The sequence below is a fragment of the Protobothrops mucrosquamatus genome, unplaced genomic scaffold (genome assembly GCF_001527695.2).
Source record: "Protobothrops mucrosquamatus isolate PMUCROS unplaced genomic scaffold, P.Mucros_1.0 scaffold762, whole genome shotgun sequence".
In the NCBI taxonomy this organism is placed as follows: domain Eukaryota; kingdom Metazoa; phylum Chordata; class Lepidosauria; order Squamata; family Viperidae; genus Protobothrops; species Protobothrops mucrosquamatus.
In genome coordinates, this window is record NW_015387031.1 from 381269 (window position 1) to 401245 (window position 19977).

General features: G+C 36.8%; 2 protein-coding genes across 2 annotated transcripts in view; both read right to left on the bottom strand.

Annotated features, from left to right (window-relative positions):
- Nucleotides 1–3733: 3733 nt before the first annotated feature.
- On the bottom strand, nucleotides 3734–5610 carry CARTPT (CART prepropeptide). Its single transcript, XM_015818565.1, has 3 exons — nucleotides 5467–5610; nucleotides 4983–5066; nucleotides 3734–3841 (listed from the first exon to the last, which is right to left on the bottom strand). The coding sequence occupies exons 1-3, from the start codon at nucleotides 5608–5610 to the stop codon at nucleotides 3734–3736; spliced, it is 336 nt and encodes a 111-aa protein (XP_015674051.1).
- A 7338-nt stretch (nucleotides 5611–12948) lies between these two features.
- MCCC2 (methylcrotonoyl-CoA carboxylase 2) overlaps nucleotides 12949–19977 on the bottom strand; it is a 30431-nt gene continuing 23402 nt past the window's right edge. The window contains exons 13-17 of the mRNA XM_015818543.1: nucleotides 19209–19275; nucleotides 18331–18487; nucleotides 17759–17873; nucleotides 16260–16345; nucleotides 12949–13315 (exon numbers count right to left, since the gene is read on the bottom strand). Coding sequence (XP_015674029.1) covers nucleotides 13198–13315; nucleotides 16260–16345; nucleotides 17759–17873; nucleotides 18331–18487; nucleotides 19209–19275 — 543 coding nt within the window. The 3' untranslated portion in view covers nucleotides 12949–13197. The remainder of the gene's footprint in view (nucleotides 13316–16259; nucleotides 16346–17758; nucleotides 17874–18330; nucleotides 18488–19208; nucleotides 19276–19977) is intronic.

A 19977-nucleotide genomic window follows, 5' to 3' on the forward strand; every position in this document is an offset into this window, starting at 1 on the left:
TACATGGCTTCATGTATATGATGGCCAACTTACTGTAAATGAAAACCACAAAGAAAATGGATGTAAGCCGAGGTGCTTCAGACAAGAATTGATTGTTTGTGTCACTTTTCAGTAAATGCATTCCTTGCAACACAGACTTTGATTTGGTTTAACGCGTACTAATTCACCTTTGGTTCACATTGAAATTAATGGCTTGATTTGTCTATCTTTGTGTAACTTTATACATGAAGATAAATAAAACATTAGTTGCCTATTTGTTGTTCATAATTTTATCATTTAGTATTTTTGCATAAGAGAGAATAAGCACAATGTAAAGGGCAAACTAGTACTTTTTTCTTTATTAAGTACAATTGTTCAGTTATACTACAGATCAGGAACTCAGTGTAATGTAAACTCAGAAAACATGTCATGTATGCAAAAGAAACTCATGTGTGGCTTCTTAGACAAGGTGGCCTCAGGTCTGCCAGTTAATTTTCTTTAAGCAGTAAATTAGTTCCAATAATGTTTGGGAATGAATGGTATTCTAACATCCAAAAAGATTCATTACTGTATAACATCTGATTGGGAAAGTTATGGAATTCTCAGAGGCAGATTTGAGATTCATGAAGAATAGGGTATGAGAGAAAGAGGAAAAAAAATAAAATTATCTTGCATAAATATATTCATTTAACATTAGAGATAATCCATAAGCTCCCATTTGTAAGAATTTTGAAATATTAGAATTAGTTCAAAAGCTGCTTAATCTTTATGATTCATGAGCATTGGGATTATACTTCTATTATTTGTCCTGTGCTTGTATAGATAATGAGAACCATCTCCGTGCTCAGACACAGAGGCGTAGCGTGGGGGGTGCAGGGGGGCCGGCCGCACCAGGCGCAACATCTGGGGGGGCGCGCTCGCACTCGCAGCTCTCTGCCCCTGCCTGGCTCACTCACTCTCTCTGCAGTGCTGGCTGTGCCAATCCGATCCGAGCCGCCAGGTCGCCGACGCCACCCACTGTGGAGGGGGGCGCAAATTACTTGCCCCGGGTGCTGACAACCCACGCTACGCCACTGCTCAGACACTTACCCGGTAACTGAAACTTCCTTATTACAGCAAAGGAGATACCATTCTAATCCCAATTAATAGGTGAGTTCATTAAAAAAGTATCATTTTAATGGTTTTTAAAAATGAATACTAAGCACTTACTGACCCAAATCAGTATAAAACAATATCTAAAAATACCTGTCTATCACTCTTTAAATTCATGTTTATATCCAACCCCAAAACTCTTTTTAAAATGGATATTAGGCTTCTTGGAAGTGAACCTGTCAAGTTCTCCCAGTGATAATGAGTATAAAATTAGAACATATTTTGACTAATATAATGGAATACAATATAACTGTGATTTGAAAAGATATTATGATTTGATGCCAAGGCAAAATAGCTTGTAAAAGTCTGCCCTTTGCGCTAAAATCAAATCTAATTCACACATTCACAATTGGTTCACATTATTTCCATACTCAACCTTCAGTACTGCAAATTGTCTAAAGTTGACTACATGCTTCTGGAATTCTTGGAATTTCATACAACATATAGGCCTGCACCCCTTCAATCCCACAAGTCCCACAAGGATGCCTTTAATTCAAAGAGAATCATCTATCTCAAGGACCACATAGCTACCGATATTTTGGAGCTAATATCCATCTTTCTTGTCCCCATGCTCCCCTTTTTAAAAAAAAGAATATTGTTTTGGGAGACTGAAAGGATAGTGGGTTCTTTTTTAATCAATATGTTAAAAAGAGGTTAGTCAACCATTCATTATAGATGCTTTAATAATTTCTGCATAAAATATGAGATTGGATTCGATTGCCAAAATGGCTCATACCAACTTTGTGGTTCTATGGTAATATTTATTTATTTTTGACAAAGTACATCCAAAGTAATGTATCAGAAACACTCTAAATATCTAACTTGCCCAACTGCCACAAGTATTTATTCTTTTATTTATACCCTGTCTTCTACCCAGTCAGATGAATGCCTTGTCCCAGTTTTAACATCGCAATTCACATGTCCATTCATGCATACATTAGTGCTGATAAAAAAGAATCACTTCAATTAAGAAGCTTAAACATATTTATCCCAAAAGATCTGGAGATAGTCAAAAAAAGAAAAAGAAAATACTACATTGAAATGGACCTTGTAACAATGATTTTATTAATGATCAAATAGTTTAGTAAAAGACAATAGGACATTACTGAAAAATATTTGCAAGTTTGACCGATACATTGTTATAGAACTAACAGATTTAGAATCTTTCCTTTATAAATATCCATTCACATTGTTTGATATATGCATATTGTAAAAATGTACTGATGTAAATCTGCTTCAGGTTTCTTAAAACCTTTATAACAGAGTTGAATTGTATACATAAATAAATGGTTATTGTCTCAAAAGAAAAAACATATACATGGTATAGGTTTATATTTTTCTTCAATATCAGATTATGGAAGTAATATCTCAAAATTGAAAGTGTTTTTTATTTCTTCATTTTTTATAACTTTAGAAAATGGCAGTTCTTGGCCTCCTCAAAGATTTCTTAATGCTTTCATTTCTTGTGTTTTTGGAGTTTCTGATGCTAAGCCAAATTCTTCTCAATCCTGACAAAGACTCAACATACAAATTAATATAACAATAATGCTGCTTGGAAGCACTGATATGTGCACTGGTCCTCAAACAATGCTATATGGCAATGTTCAAGGTCTATTAATAGACAAAACTGATGACGAACATTCGTAAATTTGAATTTGAAGTAGGTATTTGCAATATCCTTCAATACATATACTAATCAGACAAGTATAATATCAATAAAGACTTGTCTCATACCTTTCTACTTAGTCATCAGGAAGCAGACATGTGCTGATGACTTGGTCAGGGTGTCATTATTTGACATATATTTGAATTACAATTATTAATTGCATATTATGCTCCTCTTTCTGAAAGAAACATTAGGAATTCCATTACATATTTTGTCAAGGGAAAATATTCCTAGCTTTTCTTTCTGTCTTAGTCTCAAAAGACCCCAGGAGACAAGATCTAAGTCACTTCCTCTGCTATTTATTTCAAAAATATGATTGCCTGAGAAAGCTGGAGGTATTGGGTTAAAGTTACTACCAAACTGAGATGAAAGAATTGTTTAGTAGAGTGTTTTTGAAATAGTGCTACTGTTTACCTACAATTGATATATCCGCCCATATCTGTTGTGAAAGGGATATTTGTGTATATTTTTAAAATGTTTGAATCTTTGAATCATTCCAACATACTGTTAATTTGATTAACTGTTCTATTTGTTCTCTAATTTCGTATTGTATTCATATTCTTGTATTTGTATTTGAGGGAAAATAAATAAATGAATTTTCTAGAGACAGTTTTCATGGATAGCATTTACATTCAAAAATAAAGTTTTTGAAAATATCATTCATTCCTTGAACACTGATGTACACATATGGGGAAAAGTAGGACAGGAACAAAGAAGGAAACTAACAGTAAAAAGAAATGGCTAGAAGAAATCCTAAAAGCAATAGTTCACATCACCCTTACAGCTGTTTCCCTCCCATCACCCACTTCTTAGTATGTGATGAATACAGAGCATTCTCCACCCCACACACCTGCATCCATAACGCAAGATTAATTCTTCAGACAAGGCAACTGATGCTTTTCTGTTCTCTCCAGAGGTTGAGGGAGGGACTGGACTTTACAAGCACTTCAAGAGAAAAGTATTGCAAGATGTTCCTCTGGGACAGTCACAGAGTTTTCCAATCCTGGCACCTTTTCTCACTGCACACTGCTCTCCTGCATCACACTGTTATTGACAGCAACCAATAATTAGATCAAGAGAGAAACCGCATTGGACCAGAGGAAAAAAATATCGTAAATGAAAATTTTCTGCAAAAATACAAAGTCTACATGTGAGGTTTGCATTTCCACACCTGATTTTAAGGACTAAAGTTATTATTCAACTATTTCTGTATTGTAACAGTTCAGATGAATTAATTAGAGAAAGGATTTCATTTGACTTTCTGTATCAGCACTGAAATTTTTATAAAAATCGCTTAAAATATCTGTTCTCTAGACTTCACAAAAAAGTCCAGAAACAATATGTCTAGAAATATTGATTTTTTTAAAAAAAAATATTATAACCATGGTTGGATGTCATCAATTATCTTTTTAACCTAGATATAATTTCTTTGCCAAAAATTCAAAATAGGAGACACCAAAACCCTCAACTCCACTAATGTGAACCATCATGGATAATAAGGTTTATTTTCCTTTTCAACCTTATTCTAATATTTAATTAGAAAAAAAATAGTTGGTGAAAAGGAATCTAATTCCTTCTGTAAATGAATGACAAGTATTTCATTCAGATTCTTTTCAACTTTAGTCTCAGAAGCATTTCAATTTACGGTAAGTAATAGCCTAAAATATATGCAAAGAATACTAATAATCTAAGTGCAGAAATCTAAGTGTGTCTACTAGAAATAGGTGTTATTTCATTTAAACAAACTTCCTCTCAAATAAATGTAAAGCATAAATATCATCATGTTTGGGACTGATTAAGCTGCACTGACATTCCTTCAAGTAGACATATTTACAATATAATCCAGTGCATGGGATTTAATCCCAAAAAAACAGAATAAATATTTGCAGCTTTAGAATATTAGAAACGGAAAGAAGGGAATAGAGCATTTGTAAAGTGTTATTTCAGTTTTTTCAAGCAGGACACCAAAGGTTTGATATGAGGGAAGGCAGAACATGCAAGCCTTATGTTGATAATTTGGGAATTAATAAAGACAATGGGGTGAAAAAGTTTCATTTTTATTGGCGGTTTTCTAGAGAAAAGTTCTTTTCTCAATCAGAGTCAACTCCCTACGAACCTAATTCTGCTCTGGGGAATGTGCTGTTTTAAAAATAATTTTTCTAACTTGGAATCAGAAAACACTCACCATGGGAACTTGACCATACTTCTTCTCATAATGTGGGAGCCGTTTGCTTTTCAGCTTCTCCAGGACTTCCTGCAGTGCTTCAATCTGCAGAAACACAAACCATCCTATTAGTAATAGATCAAGCAGGCTGAGGAGGCTGAATACAGAGTGGGAGGCAAAGCACTTGACAACCTAAGAGAAAGCTAGACCAGCCTCTCACAGGCAATTGGGAACGGTGGGCACTAAGAAGTTGTAGACCTGATTCTCTCATTTAAGTTACTTTTCAAGCTTCTGTTTGACTCCAACTTTTCCTTCCTATTCAGCATATCACCTTCCTAAGAATGCCTTTAAGTTTTCCAAAAGCTGCATCTCATGAGATCTGAAGCAAAACATGAGGACTCAATGGCTAGGCAGTTTAGTAACATCGGAAAATAGTAAAGGACGCTCCCGAGAGCACTTATAACCCCACCCGCCCATTCAGACGCTTTCTCGCTGGGAAACATACCAGCTCCTTTTCGTGGGACGTTTCCTCCACGGTGGAATAGAGATCCAAAGCTCGAGGTTGAAGTTCGCCTTCTTCCTGACTGTGGACTCCCGCAAGCAACAATAAAGCGGCTCCTAGCAGGGCGAAGTAGCGAGAGCTCTCCATGGTTCTGAAATGAAGCTCAGCTTCGCGGACCAGTCTTTATATGGATTGTTAGTCACCTGTTGACAAAGCTTATTGCACTGTGATACGTCAGTCCACCAGCGGGTACCGGTGGAAGTGGGCGGCGATGGGGGTGGGGGAATCTGACGGATGAGTTAGGCAAGGATCTTAATTTCCTTCAGGTCAGACAGAAGCCTGAGAGGGTAAAGAAAACAAAATACAAGAGGAGCTATGAAATCAATTAGCTAGCCATTTCTCAACAAAAACTTAGAACAATATTGGTTTTAGGCACCATATATTGAATTGCTAGGTTCACTCACAGACCTAGCCAAAAACAAAGTATACTGTCATTTTGTGTGTTGTGTGTGAATCTCTCCATTTTGGTTTGTAAATAATGGTTTGTTTAAGTAGTTGAAGTCTGAACTCAGCCAATTAGCAACCCGTGATTAAGCCAATAACTTAGAGTGTTATGCTTGATTATTATTTAGATCCAGTCCACTTTGTCTTCATTGCCTATGGATGATTTACATAAGTAATATATAAGCTCTATATGCTTGATTTTGCTGGATCTCAAACTGGTTTCCAGTGCCAGTCAATAGAGAGAGCCTTCTGGCTGTCAATGCTTCCTGCCAAAATTACTTAGAAATGCTTCAAATGTCTTATTTGAATTCTTGGGCATTAATTATTTTGATGTCACCTCTTCCATGGTTTTTATGATTCACATAAAAGTATTGTAAGATGTGACCTGGAGGTTTGGGCTGAAATGTCATCAATACATAGAGAAATGTAGTTTTATTTCACTTTTCACCTTCTAATCTAATGGAAAGCAACCTTTTTAGCTCAAGAATTACATGCAGTTCCATGCAGTATTGAGTAGTGAGTCAGCATTCATAATTAATGTGCATATATACATGCACACAAACATGTATATGTACATACTGTACATGTACAATTGTGATAAAGTTCTAATTTGTATAATAATATGGTATAATAAGGGCATCAAAAATATCTGGAAATTGTCCCCTCACTGAATAGCCTGATGTAGATGTACTACACACACACACACACACACACACACATATACACGCATGCACACACACACCTGGTAAAATTTAGTGTGCATTTTAATCATTCATCCACACCATTTTTAGGAAAGAAATCTCAGATAGTTTTCAGATTTACTGAGTAATCTATCATATTGGAGATGGAACATTTTGCTTCATTAATCAGCTTCTCCAAATTCAGTTAATTACTTTATTAAAATAAGGAATAACCATTTATTTTTATTTTTTTAAAAAGGCTTACAATAAAAATCAACAATTAAAGCATTAATTTACATCAGGTAAAATGTACATTGCAATTATATAAAAGATGCATAAAAATGAGGACTAAAAGGCAATAAAGAGATAATAACAGTGGAAAGTTAAAAAAATCACAGCAGCAAAACTCTGGGAGAATAAAAATGACCTTTCCTGTTACTAAAAAGAGAATAGGTTGGTGCCAAGTTTACCTCTCTGGGGAGCGTATTCCAAAGTCAGCTAAGAATTCAAGAAATTCTTGAATTCAAGAATTCAAGAAATTCTTGAATTCAAGAATTCAAGAAATTCTTAAATCACAAAATACTGTGACTTGACTGTATCTTTTAAAACTGAGAGTAACACTCAAAAAAGAACATGAAAGTAGGACAGAGAAAGCAAAAAAGCAAAGAGAAGTGGCAAAGAGGAGCTGCCTAACAGCATTTGAACAGGAAACCCAGATCATCTTACAACATTATTTCTAAAATGAATTCTGAACATGTGCTGATGTCCAAATCAATATAACCATACATGTAATTTCCGTAAAGAAAGGGGTCAAATGTCAACTACATTTGCAGAAGAATTTTGAAACTTTTTCAGTTTGTGGAACCAATTTTAAAAAATCTTAGAATACATGATCAACATGAAAAACTCTAGTGACAGAAATTGATGCATTTGAGTGCATTTTTCTTTTATCCTTAGCGTCTCCCAGATCCCATCAAATTCATGTGGAACTCTAAGACTCTAAAGCAGTGGTTCTCAACCTTTTTAATGCCGCGACCCCCAACCAGTCGTAAGTCGAGGACTAAACCGGTCGTAAGTCGAGGACTACCCAACCGGTCGTAAGTCGAGGACTTTCCCTGCCCGGGAGCGCCGTGCATGCGTGGTTCCACCCCCTGCGCCAGCCGAGGCGTAGCTGGCAAGTGGCAGAGACAGAGCAGGCCGACCACCAGCTGGCCCAGCCCAAGGGAGGTAAGGCACCCGCCAGAAAAGGGGGAAAAATGGCGGACAAAAAAATGGCAGACAGCCTTGCTTGGCGACCCCCGTGAAATGGTCGATCGACCCCAAATGGGGTCGCAACCCATAGGTTGAGAACCGCTGCTCTAAAGAACACAGTTTGAAAAAGCCTGCATGAATGAAACTTGATTTCATTGATTGATTTCAGTAAATAATCAAACATTGTTTGAGTCCTAGTCACCTCCAGATTGGATTACTGCAATGCTCTCTACATGGGTCTGCCCTTGAAGAGTATTTGGAAGCTTCAGCTGCTACAGAATGCAGTGATGCAGACAATTATGTGTGCTCCTAGAGCATCAAGTTATACTTCTGCTCCACAAGCTACATTGGTTGCCAGTTTGTTTCTGAGTCCAATTCAAGTGCTAGTTTTAACCTTTAAAGTCTTTCATGGCATGGGACCTGACTGAGGGACCATCTCTCCCTGGTTATATCAGTCCATCCCATTAGAGCTTGCCAAGGATTCCATTGGCTAAGAACAGTGGTGGGATTCAGCCGGTTTGCACCAGTTTGGCAGAACCGGTAGCTAATTTTTTGTTGCCCAGGCCCAGAATGGACTTCCGGAAGCAGCACCCACACAGAAAACCGGTTGTTCACATATTTGAATGCCACCACTGGCTAGGAACCTACATCTGATGAGTCCCAGAAGACATACCTTCTTTGCTGTGATGCCTGCATTATGGAACCTCCTTCCTCCTGAAATTAGATTGGCCCCATCCCTTAAGGTTTCTTTGAAAAGACCTGGTTATAATGCCATTATCTGAGCTGTTTTATCTATTGTGTACTACCCATAGTCTCCTTGGGTGAGATGAATGGCTGTATAAATTTGATAAATAAATAAATAACTATATACTGTATGTTAGAATGCATTTATACACCATTAAAAGTTTATGTTAGAATGATATCCCATAATTTCCCATCCATGTGGCTAAGAGAGATCAGAGGACAATTAAAACCCCTCCTTGAAGGTGATGGGCAGTCTAGAAACATGAAATATAAATAAATAAATAATCAGAAATGTAGTCAGAAACTTCTACAAAGTGGTTATAAAAATCTGACTAAGCTGGTATAACATCCCACAAATATTATATTTTATGTCATTTTAGTAAGCTGCCTGCAAGGTACATTATTGTTTTAGTAAACACATTATATGCCCATAATTACAGTAACTTCAAAGTTATCTCAGTGATTTACAATAAAAATACTGAAACCAAAATTAAAAGCAGAAATCTGAAAAGAAAATATTAAAAACCATTAACACAAAGAAAAACGTCCGTTTTAAAAGTGTGGTTTCAAAGCTTGTTAATGGTATCACCAAATGCAGTTCAAATTACAACAGAGATGCCAATTGCATTAATGGCCTCATCCAGGTAACCATAATACCATCCCAAGACATCTGTAAGCCAGCTTTCTTAAATGATCATACTAAGGAGCAGGAAGAAAGGATGGAAGGAAGAGGCCATCATATAGAAAAATGTGTTATCTCAAATAACCAGAACCCAAACTAAAAAAAAAGTGTAATGGAAATAGCCAGCACATGTACATTTCCCTTAAAAATAAACTGGCAACAAACAATGTCAAACTCAGTCTAATATGGTCTCTCTGGTTCCTGAAACAAATTGCTTAGCTAGACCTCTATCAGCAACCCCTATCTCATCCTCTGCCAATAGAATGTGGTACAGCAAACCCCAACTGCTCTTTAGAAGGCCAGATCCTGAAGTTGAAACTCAAAATACTTTGGCCACCTAATGAGAAGGAAGGACTCACTGGAGAAGGGCCTAATGCTGGGAAAGACTGAGGGCAATAGAAGAAGGGGACGACAGAGAATGAGGTGGCTGGATGGAGTCACTGAAGCAGTAGGCGTGAACTTAAATGGACTCCAGAAGATGGTAGAGGACAGGAAGACCTGGAGGAATGTTGTCCATGGGGTCGCGATAGGTCGGACACGACTTCACAATTAACAACAACAACAAATATTACAGGAAATGGCAGAGTTGCCATACCAACTGAAGGAATTCAGAGTTGTTGCTTCAAATTGGAAAGCAAGATAACCATTTGGATTCAGAACTGTCCCTAACTATATACCCAGTCCTTCTGGGAGAATGTGACAACATTCCTGCAATTGTGACTTCCTACAATAAGTATATCTGACATCCAGATTTTGTTTCAATATATTATTTCTCATCCAATCTCTTAAGACTGGAGGAAGACATTATACCACTACTTGAAAAGGAATTCAGATAACTAGATTGGAAAGTTTCTAATGAGCATTTAACTATCCAGGATATAATGTGCAGATGTCACAAGTGGAAGGTGACAGGAATACATGATGCCTACACTGAAACATAATGTTGGAATTTGGTCTGTACTGCCCCCCTCCCAATACTTAGCATTTTGTTCAAATTTCCAAGTGATGTATTCTGCCAGAATACGTAACTGGAGGTACAGTAAATGTGCAGATTAATTTCAAAATTTACTGTAGGTATCTCTGATCTTTTTGACATATTTGGAATTCACAGAAATGCAAATTAGCAAAGCTAATGATTAGCCTGACAGTCCAAATATATGGTGGTCTAAGTCCCCTAATAAGAAATCTATTTTTATCTACAGCTATCTCAGAGTTCCTTTCAAACTATTTCTCACCCCCACAGTGTTAAAATGTGAAACTCACTCTGCCTAGTTATTAATGTTGCTGTCTGCCAAATCACGCCTCCAAATAAAGGCACAGTCATGTCCAAGAAGAGATATTTCTTTTTTGCATTTTCTTTTTTTTCAGACCAATCCTGTTCTTTCTTTTTCCCTTATATTAGGTAACTTCGAGCCATTTCTGGTGGCATTGTCACTATCCCAAAACTTCTCCCTCCCTCCCTTCCCTCTTTCCTTCCTCCCTCCCTCCTTCCCCCCCCTCTCCTGGGTCCCAGAATTATTCCCTGGAATTGTAGAGTTGGAATGTTTTACTTTGTCCTCAACCTTCCTTCCCTACCAAATAATTCATACTTCAGCATGTCCTTTTTCAGGTGCAACAGCAGTGGCTATGAGTACCATCATGCCAATACACGCTACTGTGTTTCAGAAGCTATCTGTTGTTTAAAAAATAGGAAAAGTGCCATTTGCATTCATTCAAGAATGTATCAGTAGGCAGTGGAGAATGGGTCACTCATTATCCTGTTAGTAGAAAAAAAAGGTAGCCTTCGTACTGAGGATCATTGGGTAAGGAGTCAATAATATATTTTGACTGTATCTTCTTGCCCAAATATTGAATGACAGAACAGATGGACCATTTAATTGTCCCATCTTCCAAACCACCTGCATGTCCAAACTCCCAAAGGTTCAACAGAGGTCAAAGCAATATTTCCAATCCCCCTGCCCAAGTTTGCCTAGCCTTGTATTAGCAAAGGATATTCATATCTTTAAATGTCCCTTTTTCAGGTTTCAAAAGTAAAGACACGCAGAAAGGCGTATTAAGAATTGATAAATGCAAGCCTATGAAGGGAGTATTAATAAAAGTTGAAAGTATCTCCCTTTCTGAGCAGGAAAATACATCACATTTTATAATTTTAAAGCATGATTTAATGCAAATGTGTTCAATTCATTTAAAATTTACTTTTCCCTACATATTTTTTCCAAGATTACCTGCCTTGTAGATAATGAAATAGAAAATCTTTCTGCACCGATTGATGCATCATTGAAATGTCAATACTCAGTTCATCAGTGAGATGTTATTGGATGAATAATCCACAAGGATTATTTCTGTTTCTGAATCTCATCTCCAAAATGAGAATGACTTAACTGTCAGTCTTTCAAAGATAAAATAATGACAGCAAATATTATAGTCTTACAGAGTGATTTAGTTCTCCACTCCCAATACTCAACAACTAGATGGATTTTTTTTTCATGTATTACACCTGAATTTCACAGTCCTGTAACAAAAGTTGACTATGCAGTGACCTGCAAAATGCCATGATATTCAGAAAGGCAAGGATCAAGCACTTCCCACTACAGGAAGACTATTTCAAAACAAAATACAATCTTTGCTGGAACCCATTTGCACCTTTACTAATCAATATGTATTTGCAGGTCAATGGTAAGAAAATGAAAGAATTGATGATTGGAGAGCAACACATCATAGTGTTCGGTACCAGCTGTTAATACAATTAATCTTAATTAAAAGAAATTTATGAAAATACTTAAAAATAGGCTAATTATATTAAGGATATATGAATTACTGAATCCTAAACAATTTATATTATTTAAATTAAACTTGCAATTAATAGAACAAAGATAAAATGTGTTGTGCAATGTGAATTTAAAGCAAGTAAACATCCGGATGTCATTAGGAAATCAATTAAAGTTTGAATTTTGTTCTCAAGAAAAAATATCTTTCTGGATTAATTTTTCAAAAATCTTTTTTTTTAAAAGGCTGAAGATAGGATTAACATAAATTATTGTTAATGTTTATTAGGTTACAGAAAGAATATAACCTTTCAAATAGCAATATATTAAAACATGTTCTCAGATTACACCCACTAAATTTATGATACTGAAAACTCATAATTTTAAATCTATTAGGTAAAGATATATTTAGATGCTAAACAGCTTGGTTTTATTAACAAATTTAACAAAAACAAATACAATCTTGAAGGAATTCCTACATATTATTAAGACTTTGATTAGCAAGTTAGATTCAATGATGTATTGTTAAATTATGTTCCTAAAATTGTGAATTCATCTATTTGGATCTGTCTTGCCGGGACTGTTATCCCTCCATATTGTTATGTCTTCTTGAAAAGGTATTTCTAAACCAGACACCAAAAGCTGCTCTGTTGAAAAGTAGGCACTCTTAGCCATTGAACTGTTTAAAAACCCTCAATAATGTGATTTATGCAGTAGAAACTGAAATTGTTTAAACAACATTTAATGTCCGTTGTATTTTATTTTCATTCCTTCCTTTCTCTGCTTAGAACAAAAAAACAAAAACAGCCTCTCCTCCTTCAAAAGACATAAAATTAAAGGTGGGGCAGGGTGTTTTTTGTTTTTTGTTCTATTGATATAATACATTTAATGTGAATTGATGGATCTGATTTTCAGAGATCGAATGAATTACAAATACTGACACTGTATCTATTTAACTGGGTTAGAGCCTGGTTTAATAAAATAATTATTTTTAAGATCCATGAAAATTAAACCCAACTGCATTACTGTACAAATCTTTATTTTGTTACTTGATTACGTTAGGCCATTTGATTTTTTTATTTAAAGTACAACTGGTAAACCTTTCATATCACATTCTGAATATGCCAAAGTCTGTCTTCTTGGTGGGTGCATTGAAAGCAGCACTGAGGCTAAGGCCCAAAACAAATCTTGTATCAGCTGGATCAATGATTCCATCATCCCACAATCTGAAACATATGTCACAAAAACAAATAATTAGAGGAAAACTGGATTTTTAAAACAGTATCATAACCACATTCTGATTTTATAGCAAACATGCAGTTCACTTTTCAGCTGAGCTTCGTGGTGTACAAATTCATTCATAGCTGACTTAAAACTTGCTAAATGTAAGCTCTGTTTCAACTTTGTCATTGCACTTCCAGTATGAATTGTCTGATAGAATTACATGTCATGAAAATTAAAAAGTTATGTAATCCTCTCCCCCTTTTCTTATTACTTCAGTCTAGTTCTTCTGCATTTACCTTTTAGTCTTTTGCAGTGACATATACTGGAAACGCATCACTGTTAATAACTGATTCACATGTTACAGAAAAAAATGAACATTGACTGCCTGTGTTTTAGGCACATCGGGTACTTTGATTCAGAGGTCCCCAACCTTTTGGGCACCAGGGACTGGTTATGTGGAGAGAGGTTTTTCTGTGGACAGGAGGAGGTGTGGTTTTCTGTGCTGCCTGCATCCTGCGAATGGGGCTTTCCTTGTTTGTGCAGACTGGCTGCTGGCATGCCATGGCCCGGTATTGGTCCACGGACCGGGGGTTGGGGACCCCTGCTTTAATTGGAATAAATGTAGTTGAATTGAAGGTAGGAAAAAAGAGTGAATGTTTCTTTATTAGTACATTGTTTGACATTTAGTACGTCAAGCAAATAGTACTTTAAAGTCAAAGGCTGCTGATAATTCTTGGACTTTTGATTGAATTATAAAACCTCTAAAAATCAAATAAATAGCTTGAGAGTATGCTATTTTTTGTTTATGGATGAGCAAGTGATATCTTTGTCTGGAAAGTTTGAAGTTTGAAGGTAGTTTGAATTTTGAAGAGGCTGGATTGATTTTGTCTGGATTGTGCAGAGAACAGGATAACATTAGTCCATTAGTCACGTAGAGAAGGTCTTCCCTTGTGTGAGCCAACTAAAGAACACATTCTCTTGGGAATTACATTTCTTCCCCTTCTCTCCTCCTTTAAAATCATATTGATAAAGCTTTTTAACCAGGGCCTTCTGAACTATTGTAGGAATGATTTCAATTTTTATGGTTGTACAGGTATTTCAATTATTTTAAACTGCATCATTTTTAATTTACTGTTCTTGTTGTTTTTTTATTGTATTATTTAACTACCCTGACAGGCTTGCTTGTATGGAAAGATGGAACATAAATATACTGTAAATACTGTCTCATGCTGAGGGAGAATTTTCCAATCTTTAAACCTGCAAAACACAGTTTTGTTAAGGGAAGCGGAGACTTTATTGATCGCGTGAAAGACTTTTCATTGTAGAATAAAGATTGCTTTCTCCACGTCACATTAGCTTTCTCTTTGTTTAGTAAAAGCCCATCTTCAGTAGTGGGACAGAGCATTAATTATTAAACAACCTATTAAGTCCCATGATGAGAATATGAATCATATCTCTCCTTGTAAAACATTCATAGCACAACTTCGGCAAAGAAAAGCAACAAAAACTCAGGAGAAAGTGGCTCATGACATTTGTAACAAGGTAAACTAATTAAACTCCTTTTAGAATTCTCTAAGAAGATTAATCTAGCTCATTAAAAAGATGTCTAATGATGCCTGATAATTAAGACCTTTGCATATGAAAGTTTCTAGCCTGGTGAAATGATGAGGAAATGCAGCTCCAGAGCAAATGTCACGTATATAAAGTGAAATATAATTTATGTGGAATTTTTTTCCCCAAAATAAAAAGCATAAAAGCAGCTCTTCTATTGCTAAAAAGCTACATTTTATAATTTAAATTATAAAGCTACAGGCATGCTGTACATACATATAAAACTACTTGAACAATGACTTATTTTCGTATTTTTGCACATTGGGAGGAGGGGTACCTGTCCATCATTCTTGACTCCTGACAACAGTATGGACAAGTCTTTTAGAAGTTTTTTGGAAGTGGTTTGCCACTGCTTTCTTCCTAGGGCTGAGAAAGCATGACGGGGGTCACCTAGCTGGCTTCAGGCCTAAGGTGGGACTAGAACTCATGGCTTCCCAGTTTCTATCACAGGGGTGTCAACCTGCCAGCCTGCGGGCTGGATGCGTCATGCCGAAACCACACCCACTCCATTGCCGGCAATGGAACAAAAGTCGCAATACATCACGACACGTCACGTGATGTTGTGAGTTTGACACCCCTGCTATAACACGTATGCCAGATTAGCAGGATATATCCTCCTAATATAACTATGGTTCATAGGGGGGTGTTCATGTGTGTGAAAGGAAAGCCATATTCAGAAAATGTTCAGAACAAATATTTAGTAAGCTTCTATTGACAACATTCCATGTACTCCTAGGACAATTTGGAGAGATATTATCTTTAGAAAGAGAAACAGAGAGATCGAAAAAGCAATGAGCATGGGCACGTAACAGCTGACAAAGGAACATGCTTAGAAACCCCCATGCTCTCTGATTCAGAGCATTTTCACCACAGCCAGGAGTGGCAAGTGCTAGTCCACAAGCTCCTAGTAACCGCCTGAGTCTGCTGAGCAATCAGATGAGCTAATTCTTCTTTACTGTAATGCTATATTGACAGAATCTTCCAAGTCTGAAAGCACAAGTCTCCCCCTTCTCCTTACCCACCCAAGAAACAAGGGAGGGTCTCTTCTGAGCTTCTTGTTCTGTCATGCTGTCTCTTAGCTGACTGTGCCTTGGGAGCATCTCTTTGCACACTGTCTTCGTTTTTTCCCACATGCCGTTCCATTTAGTTACAAGATCAATCTTAACCAAAGTTTCACTAATGGACAAGATAAATAAAATCTCTTCAGCTTTTCCAACGTTCAGAAGGCTTAGGCTAGTCAGCTGGCTGTCTGGCTTCCTTTTCCAGCCACCCTTAAAAATTATCTTTAAGCCGTAACACATATAAAGACAAGATGTCACCCTCATCTATACGTACCGTGCACTAGAATAATAAGGGTTTCCTTCTTCGTCAAATCTCTGAATTATTGGCTTTTTCAGAGCTTTTTCTTCCTCTTCAGAAAACTACAAAAGATCATTAAAAGGAATAGAAACTCTGGCAATTTTCTGCGCTAGCACTCGACATCCTGTTCTAAGAGATAATATACATTAAATGTCTAATCAATAATCCTGGGTGCATTTGGACTTCTGTTTAATTCAGTGGGATTTCCCTTTAAATGTGCTCCAAACTGCACTAATGTTAATGGCATTTCTTTTACAGAAATAAGTATCAAAATTTAAGAAAATAGTTTCTTAAACTATGTAAATGATAAAGATTTTTACAATGCAATGTTTTGGAAAACTGTTTTCCTCTTGGTTATAAAAATGAGATATCAACAATTTACTTTCGTTAGGTTCCACATGAGAGTAACATTAATTTCAACAGTTTGTTTATTGTGCTAGGCCAGTGGTGGCAAACCTTTTAGAGACCGAGTGCCCAAACTGCAACCCAAAACCCACTAATGTATCGCCAAGTGCCAGGCGGGCATGGCTGTAGTGGTCATGGCCCACTGGGTTGGTGTGGCCAAGGTAGGCGTGGTCACCTTGATGTTGCTCATGGGGAGGGATGCCTGTGGGGGGCCAGGCAGGGTTGGGGGAGATCCAGGGGGTCTCTGGCAGGTGGGGCGGTGGGCAGGAGGCTTGTCCTGCAGGGTGAGATGAGGCAAGGCGAGGCAGGGCGGGGGTGCCATTGTCGCAGGGCAAGGCGAGGCAGGGGCCAGGGAGGCTGCTGCCTGACACCATGGGGGCTGACAGCATATGGGGGCTGACAGTGTCTGTCAGCAGCCACAGCCTGCCGGCCCCTCAACCGGCACACTCTGGGGCTCCGCAGCCCGCCACCAGCAGTTCAGACAAGCCGCCTCTGAGCTGGATAGCCGGCCAACAGCTGAGGAGGCGATGTAGTGGGTCGTGCCCGCTACAGGCCAGGAGGGATGGGACAGTGGGGGGAGGGAAACCAGCCATCCTGGGATGCATCCAGCCATGTTGGACCTCGGTGAGTTAGTGGGTAGCTGGTTCAAGAGGGACGGTTACCATCTCCAGGGCATGGCGCATGTGCCCACGGAGAGGGCTATGAGTGCTTCCTCTGGCACGCGTGCTATAGGTTCGCCACCACTGTGCTAGGCTTATAAAACCCAAGTACAACAATTTGACAGTAGGTCACTAATTAAATAGTTTAGACTCCTTTGTATCATTAATTTTACTATTGTATATACTAATCTGTAAGTTCTGAAAATGCAAACTATAGTTGAAGTACTATTCTAAGCTATTGTAAGTATGAATCCCACTCCAGTACAACTTCAGCTGAGATCATACTGAATGAATACAATCAGAGAAAGTAACTTTATTGCAAGAAAATAGAGGGAAGTGATGGCACCAAATACAGCATTATGGCCATTCCCTCCTAAAGTATTTCAAAATATTACAAACAGTGGACAGTACCTGTTTCCCTTCCCTTGCTTTTTGGTCCCTGGCTACTGTAGCTAAAACAGTTGCAGCTTGTTCTCCTCCCATCACAGAGATCCGAGCGTTCGGCCACATAAAAAGAAATCTTGGACTGAAAAATGCAATACAAAAATACAAATATAGAATAAAAATCTCTCCAGTGTTTTACAAATTCATTCCTTCACTTTCTATGATTGAGGGGACAGAGAGGGAAAGAATGTTATCTGCATAATATGAATACTAGTAAAACCTTCCTAGATCCCTCACTATCCTTCAAAACTATCAATGGTCTTTTCAGCCCATATAGTAAACAAAAAGTATTTTATCTTTTGTTCCATAATATGGGACAATACTATGTGTATCGCATTAAATAGGAACTACCGAAAGATTTATTCAGTGAGATCTATAGCACATGCAGCCATATGCAGTCCAGTGCCATCCTTGAATTAAACAATTCATTCACATAGGTATTTTAAATCAATACTTTCTTCTACATTAAAAACAACATTTTTACATGTTGCAGACACATTCCCAACATCTATAATACTATGGCTGAAGTGCAAACTTACCTATATGCTCTTCCACACATCCCATAATTTCCAGCACCGTAGGAGCCTCCAATAATAACTGTTATTTTAGGGACACTGGCACATGCTACAGCAGTAACCATCTTGGCTCCATCCTTTGCTATACCACCAGCTTCATAATCCTTACCAACCATGAAGCCTAATTGGAGAAAGAGTTAAGACCATTAACAAGGATATTTGCAAAACCATTAGAAAAACAAAGCAAATGAGAGTGTAAAACTTCATTTTATTTATTATTTTAATTGATTCAGCTAACATGTTAGATGCTTTGTAGGCTTTTAGCTGATATTATTTATTTGCTAGACTTTTATCCTTCATTTATTGCCTTATAAGTAACTCCAGAAAGCAAACATACATAACATTCCTACCTCCTCTTATTTTTCCCACTAAAACAGTCCTGTGAGCTGGGTTTGGTTGAGAGAGAATGACTGGCCTAAAGTCAACAACTAACTTCATGCCTAAGGCAGGACTAGAATTCACAGTCTCCCACATTCTAGACCTACATCTTAACTAATACAACCTGTTTCATAATTATTTAATTATTAGTTAAGGGAATTACTCTATTATTGCTAAATCATAATTATCCAAGTAAATTGTTGGCCACCCGAAAGAAATTCAACCAGAGTATAACTTAGTTTGAAAAATACTTTATAAATAAATAATAACTAAATACAGCAACAATAATTCAATTAGTAAACACCTGATAATATTCCCAAAACTCAAATAAGGTGGTTAGAAATAACGAGCAAGAATTAATTTGTTACTATTACACACTTATTTAAAAGTAAAGATATAATTATTTGCTCAAATATTTATTGTCCTGAAATTCAGCTTCACAGACTATGATAATCACTTATTACCTGTGATGTTTTGTAAAAATATAATGGGAATATTTCTCTGACAACAAAGCTGAATAAAATGTGTGCACTGTAAAGATAAGAAAAAAATGAAGTTGACCTACTGAGAAATAATTGTTAAATAATACAATACTATCTGCTGCTAATATCATTGTATGATCATAAAGCAGTTCTTCTAAAGCTTATTTTTTTAAAAAAATTGGAACAAAGCATTGCATTTTTGAAATGTACAGTACTCTCTATACTTGCCAACAAGTAACTACAGTATATATGTATAAATACATGAATAGAAGCCATGATCTTGAATTTGAATCTATGTTACCTATTTTCCCAAGTGAAATACTCCTGTAAATGGCTTTATCCCTCAAACTATGAAATCATGTTTAAAACAAAACTTTTTCTATGTAACATTGACTTACTTTCTTATAAAGCCGATCCATGGAGCAATTACTCATTCCCTAATAAATGCTAAAATAGATTGTAGCAGGTTTTAACACATGATGTGATAAAATAGCAGGTGATAGTAACTGAGGTAACAGTTTGCTACTGTACTTAATCCTAGAAATAGTAACATTGTTATAAAAAGTACTGAAAAAGTACTGCAGCAGGTATCTTGAGAAAAGCTTAATAACAAGCTACAACTGCTCAGCATCTGTAGAAGTTCGAAGCACACAATTTACATAATCTACATTACTATTCTCAAAAGTAAGCTCTACAATGAATCCCATATATTGCAAATTGGATTGGATGGGGAGAGAATATGAGAAACAGA